This window comes from Otolemur garnettii, unplaced genomic scaffold (assembly GCF_000181295.1).
Source record: "Otolemur garnettii isolate 467f Iridium unplaced genomic scaffold, OtoGar3 scaffold00019, whole genome shotgun sequence".
NCBI lineage: Eukaryota > Metazoa > Chordata > Mammalia > Primates > Galagidae > Otolemur > Otolemur garnettii.
In genome coordinates this window covers 19197868-19207892 of record NW_003852414.1, presented here as the reverse complement: position 1 = coordinate 19207892, position 10025 = coordinate 19197868, and the positions used below count along the sequence as shown (strand labels likewise).

Sequence of the window (10025 nt, the reverse complement as noted above, 5' to 3'; positions counted from 1 at the left end):
AAAAAAAAAAAAAAATGTCAAGGGCATGGTAGCTCACACCTATAATCCTAGCATTCTAAGAGGCTAAGGCAGGAAGATCCCTTGAGCTTAGGAGTTTAAGACAACCCTAAGCAAGAGTGAGACCCCTGTCCTTACTAAAAATAGAAAAACTCACATTGTGATGGGCATCTGTAGTCCCAGCTACTCAGGAGTCTGAGGCAGGAGAACTGAGGCCAGGAGTTTGAGGTTGCTGTGAGCTAGGCTGATGCCACGGCCACTAGCCTAGGCAACAGAGTGAGACTCTGTCTCAGAAAAAAGTTTGTTTTAAGCTATTATTTCTTTTATTCTAAAAACCACATCTCTTAAATTATAAAGAATTGTTTTATCTTTATTCTATATGTTTATGTTATCAGAAGAAAACTATTTTAGATCTCCAAAATATATTGTGATAGGGAGGAGCATTTATACATCTGAGTACTTTTAGAAGAAGGGACCACGTAAGTTTTATTTCTAGAGTCTCATGAGAGTGACTTCAGGAGTTTGAAATGCTTAGCTTAACAGGATAAATGATAGGCTACCATCAGAGTCTCTTCTAATTAGCTGGAATATTTTGTCTGCTTTTTTTTTTTCCTTTCTTAAATTTCAGCAAGCATTAAATGCCACAGCTTTTCATGAGACATATGAGAAAACTCCATCTTGGCAGCAGCCTGGACAGTTCGAATGCAAGTGTTTCGAGCAGCCTCAGTTTGGCCAGCCAAAAAGATTGTGCGTATGTAGCAAACCCAGAATTCATTAGCTGGCATTTAAGACACTTCTGGGGTGGTGGGAGGGCGAATTGTCATTTACTGAGCACATACTTTTTGCCTGGCACTTTGAATACTTTATCCCATTAATGCAACAGCCCTAGGACATTTTAGAAACTACAGGAGAACCTCTTGGACTTGACCACCCAAGGGACTGTAACAAACTGGTCAACATACAGAGGTGGCCGACATAAGGAACTAGGCCTGCTGTACTGATTAAGTACATGTGGTGTGTGTCCAGTCTGTGAAAATTAGGTCAGCATAAGGAGGTGGTCAGCTATGGAGGTTCTTACTGTATAATCACTAAATACTCACACAATCCTAGGTATCATTATTTCCACTTACAGATGAGAAATTCCTGGATTGAGTCCTCGTAGCCTTGTTTGTCCGGATAATGGCCAGGATGCTTTCAGACCTGTCTCCTTCATTCTGATCCATCTCTCGTTGTGTGGTCACTCTTGGCCTTGAGGGAGGGACGATTTCTAATATGTACTTTTTCAATGAGGACAATGATCATTTGAGCTCATTTATACAAAGTGCATTGACTTTGCAAAAATAGTGATAGTGATTGTATTGCATCATCCTTCATCTTCACACGGGCTGTTCCATCACTGTGGGCACACTTAACGCCCTCCTCTTTCTCTCTCCCACTTTCCCCTCTCTCTGCATTTATCATAATCTCCTGCAAGGCCACTGCATGGCTCTGCAATCTCCTGCAAGGCCACTGCATGGCTCTGCTCCACTTCCAAGCAGTTGCCTGGACCATCCCCTTGGCCTTCATCTTCCCAGCCAAGGAGCAGCCTTTTAGCCTCTCCCCTGGGCATCACACCCCTTCCTATTTGCTCAGAAAAGGGTTCCCTTTCTCTCTAAAAAATCATCCCATTGGGTGGCACCTGTGGCTCAAAGGAGTAGGGTTCTGGCCCCATATGCCAGGTGGGTTCAAACCCAGCCCTAGCCAAAAAGTGCAAAAAAAAAAAAAAAATCATCCCATTTCCTTCAGGACTGCTTAGTCCTTAAATTCACCCAAGAACTCTGTATGCAGCTCCCCTGGCCTAGCATACGTTGTAGATCCATACCCGTCCTACCTGAATCCTTTCTACCGTCTGCTCAAAGGGAGCTCCGCGGTTAATTGTTTCTTTCCAGATTCATACAATGACATTGACAATGAGGCCCATCCTAGGAACTTATATTATGGCCCTCCCTGTGTACACATGCTTGGGGACTGTCACTGGAGCACTGACCCCAACCGGTGTGGTCACGTCAAGGGCGTCCAGTGCCCATACTTCCACTGGGGAACTTTCTCGGGCTAAGTTCACACAGAATAGGTGAACATCCTTATTTCAAAGACCTCTGTGTCACAAAATACTTCTGAGCCAAGAGTACAGACAACACACCAACCAGAGGTCAGAAGGAGCTATCCAGATCTTTCCTCATTCTTAAAACAGCTCTTCGTGGAGCTGTTGTAAGACAAAAGCAACTCTTATAATGACCATGTGCTGTGCGTTCAACAGCCCACCTGGTGCTTAGATCATAGTAAGTGCTCAGCACATGGAACCCAGCACATCATGGTAGCAAAGCCTTGTTGTTTTCAAATAAAAATTAGTTACAACAAAGAAAGGAGAAGAGAGTTGGGTCTAAGCATAAAGCTTTTAGACACACTGCAGAGGTCTTCCTCCATGTGGGTACAAGTGTGGAGTCACGTGGGTGAAAGTCCGGGCCCCCCACAATCCCAGCCCATCCATGCCCTTGCAAGGGGAGGAGGGTGAGAATTTGCTTCTGAAACTCTGAACTGCGCCGTGTCTGCCGTCTCTACAGGCCTGGCACCTTCCACGCTCTGTAGCTTCATTTCCTCTTCGTCGGGGGTCTCAGGAGTCGGAGCTGAGCGGAGACCCAGGCCCACCACTGTGACCACAGTGCACACAGGAAGCAAGTGACTGGCTCTGGAGGTGGAGCCCGGGGGCGGGGCCAGGGAAGGGGAGCCCCGGGGTCACCGGCGCCAGGAGCCCCTGCAGCAAGACCCCATCTTGCATGGTGCACCTCCTCGCATAAGACTGGAAGACGGAAGTTTTTTTATGGCCATATTTTATACTGCAATTCTGAAGTGTTCATTTCTCACAAACTGTACTGACTCAAGGGGAGCTGACCCACCAGGATCTGGTGCTGTACGTACGATCGGGCAGAGCGCTGACTGAGCAGACCTTCTCATTCCTCTTCCCCGGCGCCGTCATTACCACCCTCCTCAGCTTAGGTAACCATCTATGGTGTATTTTTTTCATTAATGACAAAAAAAAATTGGTTTCAACTGGATTATTTAAATATCGGTAAATATTGTGCATTAGGGTTTTTTTTCTTTTAAGAAGTATATCCTTTTGACTGTATCTCTCAGTTACCTGACTATATCTTTTGCTCTTTAATAGTGATTTTTGTTAACCCGTAAGAGATTTTTTTTTTCCTCCAAGGGGAATTTAAAGGTATTTTGTAAAATTCTAACAAGAGGACCGAGAGCCTGTCTCCAAGGCTAAGAGTGCACTTTACCTCCACTCCTTCTACTTTCTCTCCTTCCTTGGGAAGGGGCTCCTTGAGAAGGCAACGTGGCAAGTCTGCAGGGCTGTGATCTCCCCAGGGTGGGGATCTAGGGGGAACCTGCAGAAACCACCCCTCCCCCCAGCAGCCCCTCCAACAGACCCCAGCTACCTGGAGCCCAGAGAGGCCTCTGGCCATCTGCAGTGAGAAATAAAGAAGCCTGCTCATCCGAGACCCAAGGCTAAACTTCACAGGCCAAGCTTGCTGTGAGATCTCCACAATGCAGAGATGCAGGAGCCTCCCTGACAAAGAACAAGCTGTCCTTTTGTTGAAAGTGAACCCCCACACAAGCCTCGTTTCTTACGGGAGGTAACAGATGAAAGCTCTGACCTCAGCTATGCAGTTTTAAAATTAATCTCTCTCTTTCTCTCTCGGTTTTTTAAAAAATACATTTCTAACCTTATGCTTATAACGGCCTCCGACACACACAAGTTGTTTTTGCACATTTTTATCTGATTCCTATATGATTGTTTTCTGAAGAAAGGGAGGGAGGTAGCCTTGGAAAAGATCCATCTTGGTGGTAAGGATAAGTGGCCCACCAGGCAAGCAGGGCACAGAGATGTCCTCAGCCAGGTCCAGCTGATACATGGAGCCACTCCTCTGATCAGGGGAGTCTAAAATCAAAGACCGATGGCAGTAGGGTCTCCCGCTGCCCCAGTGTGTATGAGATTGAAGGATTTCCCAGATGTGGGACTTTTTGTTCTAAAACTAGGATTATCTTGGGACAGGTGTGCAGGAGAGAGCAACGGCCACATGTGACCCAGGCAAACCACTTTCTAAGGAGGTGCCAAGTGCCAGCTCTGCAGAGGCCCTCACTCTGCCATTCAAGTTCATCCACGGCCCTGAGCCCCCACGGGTGTCCCAGCAGGCCTTCCTGATGGCCCAGTGACTTCCTGGCTGGTGTTCTCTTGCCCTCCTACTAGAGTCAGCCAGTCATGGGAGTCTTGTTGGCCAAGCCTGGAGTGTTCAGTGACGCCCCTGTCCTCCCTGACACACCACATACAAAGACACACTTTAGGCTCGGCCACACAGGTGTGCATAGGAGCATCTGGGAGTGCAGGTAGCTGGTTTCCCTGTCCCCCTGCTCAGCTGCTTGGTGTCTGCCACACAGGCACATGGGGTGAGAAAATCAAGCCTCCACTCTTTAAAATCTGTAAAAAGCCTAGAAATGTCTATAAAGGGACAACAGATCCAGTTAAGAAGCAGGTGTCACCTGAGTTAAGTAGGCATCAGTCCCTCCACAAGGACAGTGAAATGAACGTTAAACATAGTATTTGGGCAAACTGAGGAGCCCCCCAGAGCTTTGCTAGGACACCACTCAATCGCAGCATGGGGAAGCACTCAGAGTCGGACAGCATAAGAAAAGGAGTGAATAGGAGGTAGGTCGCAGCAGGTGAGAATTTGCCTGACTGTGGCACCTACAATGTGCCCATGAATAGTTACGATGAACTCTTGGTGCTGTGTGCCCTATAGAGCGGTTTCCATTTAGAAAGCAACATTTGAAGCCACATCCCATTCTTGGTGACTGGAGCAGTTTCTGCAGCTGAAAGTCCGTGCATGGTACTGCAGTAAGGGGGGAGCACCTCACCTGAGCCGGGCACAGCAGCTGAGAGGTGAACCCCATGCAAAGGCCCGCGTTGCCACGTGTGGTCTGTGGCATGTTAGATCTCAGTGACATTGTGTGAGGAGATGGTGGCTGGTTTCAGCCCAGGACCAGACTCTGTGGAAGGTGACATCAAGAAGGCCATACTGTCACAATACCACTAGGCTTAGGTCCTTCCTATTAGAAAGCCAAGAGCCTTGGCTCTTTAGAGAGAGCCTCGCAGTAAAAGGCAGAGGTTCTCTTCAGCCACACTGGGTACAAATTGTTTTTTCACAGAATGGGAAGAGAAGCAGGAGGCGCCTTGTGTGAAGACCTGACAGGTGGGTGGCAAGGCCCCAGGGCCCACCCGGGCACCAGAGTCCACAAGAATAGCCGAGCACCTCAGAGGGCACCCACGTGACACACCGTCCCTGACCCCAGATCTCCCATCTTGTCACTTGTGGATTTCCTTTTCTCACTTCACTGTTAAGCCTGGAAATTGTGGCTGGGAATGGCCTTCCCTTAGCTGCCCGTCTGTCCCTCCCTCGGTTCCCTGATCTCTGATACGCAAGGCAAGAGAAGCTGACATTCATAGAGATGAACCCAGTGGCGCTGCACTCGGGCACTGATGGGCAGAGCTTAGCCCAGGTGGCTCTGGGCCCAGGGTCTGGGGTGCTGTCTGCTCCAACCCCAGGTTCCTGGTGGGTACATGGGGCGGGACAGGGCATGGCCAGGGAGGGAGCATGGAGACAGTGCTGCCCTGGTGGACGAGATAGCACCTCCAGGCCGCTCGTGCCTCCTGAGTGCCTCCCACCACCCCTGCCCCCATAGGAGGAGAGAAAAATCATCTCCTTTCTAAAGAATTTAAGGAATTATGCAAAAAGCTCAAAAAAGAGAGAAAAGAAGAAAGCAAGCAAGCAGCATGGCTTAGCGTTCTGGATCATGGTCACGATTCTGGTCACTTCTAAAATCCCACCTCAAGGCCAGGGAGCAGCCACCCCCACCCTGGCCTAGAAGCCTGACCTTTGAGAGAGCCCCAGTCTGCAGCCAGCTCTTAGCATGACGTCTAGGGACCCGGCAGTCAGACTAGAGCCAAGGAAGATGCCCATGAGCACATAGACTGAGGTGTGGCTCCCAGAAAACATCAGCAGTCTCAGTAGAGGAATTTGGCACAGAGACCCCCCAGCCTCAGTTTAGAGAGAGCCTCGCAGTAAAAAGCAGTAGGCTTGGATGGGTTGCGAGTGGAAGGGGGTACTCCCTTTAGAACAGAGGCTGAGGCCACCAGGCACAGCAGGAGGGAGCCCAGGTTACCCCTTTTTAAAGTGGGTTGGTCTTTTCTATGGAATGGCAGGTTGACCTGACCCACCCACACTCAACAAATTTTAAACAGAAAGAAAAGACAACATCAGAGTGGAAGTGGACTTAGTTTTTTAAGGCTTTGGGCACCGTGGCCCCTGAGCCCACCCACAGCTTGGCTAGAATCCATTCTCCCCACTGGGGAAGCCACACGCAAATCTTTGCTCCAGGCTGAAGACAGAGCCGGGGGTACTGCCCCAGCTTCAGCCAGAAGCTCCCTCTCTGGTGTTATCTGCATGGGTGAACTGCTGGGGCCCCTTTGGGTGAGAGGAAGGGACGCAGTGGCTGGCACGTGGCAGCTCCTCTCCTTTTTCACAGAAATATGACATACTCTTTCCCAGGTTTGCAGTCACACGAAAGTGACACAGAGGTCCTCTGAGGGAACAGTGCACGAACCCTTTGTATGTGCTCCCGAAACAGTGCCCCTTCCCCCTCTGTCTACTCAACACTCTGCAAAGTTTGCCTTTTCCTTAAACATTCCAGACCAAACACTGTTCAGTTTGTTTTTTAAAAGAAACTGTGTATACCTACATGTGATCCACCACTTCCGGGGGTGGGGGCACCAGTCCTAGCTCAGGGCTGCAGGTGTGTCTGACATTTGCAAAAGGTGGTCCAATCCCTTCGATTGTTGGAACTAAAAATGTGGAGATAGCAAAGCTGAATTGGGAAAACAGTTTCCTAAAAAGGGAGGCTTGTTTCCTGAAGATTCCAAGGAAATGAGTGTGGAGATGAGTTACCTTGACATCCTCAGCTGCGGGTAGCCGGCAGTGCCTACCACCTGGCACTTTGGTGGCCCCAGTGCATAGCAGACCGCAATCCGGGTGTGTGCAGGAGCCCAGCCCCGCTGTGAAGTCTGCCCTGCATGCTGGCCAAGGCCCAGCCACCTCTCGATGCCTCCACAATCAGCAGGAAGGAGTCAGCCCTTCCCGGACTCCCCTGCCACCTCCCGCAGGAGCAGCTCATGGCTCTGGGGGGCTCTGCTTTTGCGAACCCAAAAAGGCTGTGCATTTGGAAGCCAAACGCTCAGCATGTGGCTGCCAAGTCTGGTTTTGTGGACAAAGTAAACCATGGAATGGCTTCTTGGTGTCTGTGTCCTTCCACACCAAAGGGACAGCTGCTGCACTCACCCTTGGTACTAACGCCGCTTCCGCACCCACCATTCCGTTTTTAACCTTTGTGTCTCCAGAGAACTTCTCATATGGTTATTATGTCTTCTGATGATTTGCCATATTATTTTACTTACAGGTGATTTTATTTTCTTATGGACAGGAAAAAAAAATGAAAGGAGTGTTTGAGGCTTTAGTCTTAAAGGTAAGACTTCATCAGCCCCAAACACTAGTTAAATTGCTCGTAAAGGAAAATCTCAGTCTGGTCAGACTAGGATTCCCAGCTGCTCCTGGAAGCCCCAGGCACTTCCGAGTGCAAGGGCCCTTGGGGTGTCTGTCGGGAACCTGACTGCGAGAGTGTTAAAAGGGAACAGGGACATCAGCTCGGATGCTTGTCCTGCAGCCCTGATGCTGCCACTGTCCTCAGGGGACTTGGCCCCGTCAGTGGCTTGAGGCACTGTCTAACTGGCAACAGAAATGCTGAGATTCTGCAGCAGCGTCTCCCTTTGGAAAGACGAGGTGGCACGTTACAGAGAACATTTGTCCTAGTCCCACGTTCAGGTGAAAAGACATCAAAGGTACACTCTGTCCAGAATAAACATTGGAACAATTTCTAAATTGGCTTTAGTCGCTACACATTAAGTCCCCCAACAGTGAGCATGTTTTCCAAAAATTACAATGTCAAAACCAGGAATGTCCCCGTGTCTACTATTACCAGGCTTGCAATTGGTTCAATTTTTCCATAAAAACATGTTTGTCCAAAAGAAGGGAAACTGTGCATTTATTCCGTGCATGTAATAAACTCCGCAAGAAGTCTCACCCACATAGGTTTGCGGCACTGCAGAATTGTTCATGGGTCTATGTAGCAAATGATTCTCTGCCTTGACAATCATGTATACATATCAAGATTTCTATCATAATGATAACGAGATTGATGACTTCTTGTTTTCCTCCAATAAAGACAATTAATCACCTTCAGGTATGTGTGGCCGGTTTCCTCCAGGGTGAGCAGGATGTGGAGTTTTGACGCCTCTCTTTCCTCCTCTCTCTCTCTCAAGTTCAGATGTGAAGGGGAGACTGAATTGAGACCCAGAACTGGGGTCTTCTAGCTATTTCATACCCCCTACCCAGCAAGCAGGAAGTGGCAGGGATGAGGAAGGGGCAGCACATCTCAGCTTTGGGCTTGGGGCTAGGTGCCCAGATTCAGTGGGGGCCCACTGAACAGGAGAGCACCCCCTTTTCCTTGCTGCTGCAGAAGGTGGCTGGAACTCAAATCACACTAACTCAGTATTTCCAAATTGTTTGGAGGAAAGGGTGAAGCCAATTTCAGGAAGCGCCCTCTGAGCAGTGGGAGGCTTGGCAGCCCCAGGCTTGAGCAATGCACACCACATTCTTCCATTTCCTCAGCAGAGCCTGTAGGCTGTGTCCAGAGGAAGATTCTTTTCCAAACAAGGCTGGTTGCTGTCTTTTGGGGGCACAGGTAATTGGGGAAAGGAGCAACTGTTCATAGGTCATCAGATGAATTTTAAGGATCGCGTCTAACAACCGGATAATTCCTCTAATCCAAATTGTGTGTAGGGAGGGAAAAAAATGCATCGGATGTGTGTTATAGAAATGGAGAGTTAAGACCAGGCTCACACCCATAATCCTAGCACTGGAGGCTGAGGCGGAAGGATAGCTTGAGTTCAGGAGTTCAAGGACAGCCTGAGCAAGAGTAAGACCTCATCTCTACTAAAAATAGAAAAAAATTAGTCAGGTGTGGTGGCGGGCATCTATATTCCCAGCTACTTGGGAGGCTGAAGCAAGAGGATCACTGAGCCCAGGAATTTAAGGCTGCAATGAGTTGTGATCATGCCATTGCACTCCACCTGGGGTGACAGAATGAGACTCTAAAAAAAAAAGTTTAAAAAAAAAAGAATTGTAGAGTTACTAATGTCCCACGAAGCCATTATCAAATGAAATGACAACAGCATGGGCCTTAGTGAAAAGGCCCTGAGCCTGGACAAAACATGGTGCACCCTGTCTAATGCCTAGTCCTTTGTTGGTTGAGTCTTGCTTCCCTGAGCCTGGGTCCTAGGGAGGTTAATAAATACAAAAGGATCGTTCAGTGCATGAGTTGGTGACATGGTTAATGCAAATTTTTTGGAACAAAACAGTCTGGGTAGCCTAACCAGTATTAAAGATAGGGCTCGCCAGCCAACTGAAAATTTAGCCTACCGAAATGCACAAAAGTATGAAACTGACCCTAATGGAAAGTTGGTATTTACACTGCACTCAGCAGACAAAGCCTGATAGCAAAAAAAAAAAAGGTGGGGAGCACAAATTATTCGCACCCAAATCTTTCTTCCTCTGTGTCTCTCTATGCCCTTAGGGAGAATAACTATAATATCAAAACCCTGATTCATAGGGAAAGGCCCCAAAACAGAACTCTTTAAATTTGCCTGTGGGCCAGAGCCTTCTGGCTGGGCTGGTGGTGGTCTTAGGGGTGTGCATACACTTCGAGAAAGACTGAGCAAGAGAGGCTCGGCACCTGTGGCTCAAGTGGCTAAGGCGCCAGCCTCATATACCTAAGGTGGTAGGTTTGAATCCAGCCTGGGCCGCTAAACAACAATGACG

At 48.6% G+C, this 10025-nt stretch overlaps 1 protein-coding gene across 1 annotated transcript in view; it reads left to right on the top strand.

Moving 5' to 3' along the window:
• CAMK1D (calcium/calmodulin dependent protein kinase ID) overlaps positions 1 to 8387 on the top strand; it is a 366147-nt gene extending 357760 nt beyond the window's left edge. The window contains 3 exon segments of the mRNA XM_023511452.1: positions 626 to 646; positions 648 to 748; positions 2598 to 8387. Coding sequence (XP_023367220.1) covers positions 626 to 646; positions 648 to 748; positions 2598 to 2622 — 147 coding nt within the window. The 3' untranslated portion in view covers positions 2623 to 8387.
• The last annotated feature ends 1638 nt before the right edge of the window (positions 8388 to 10025 follow it).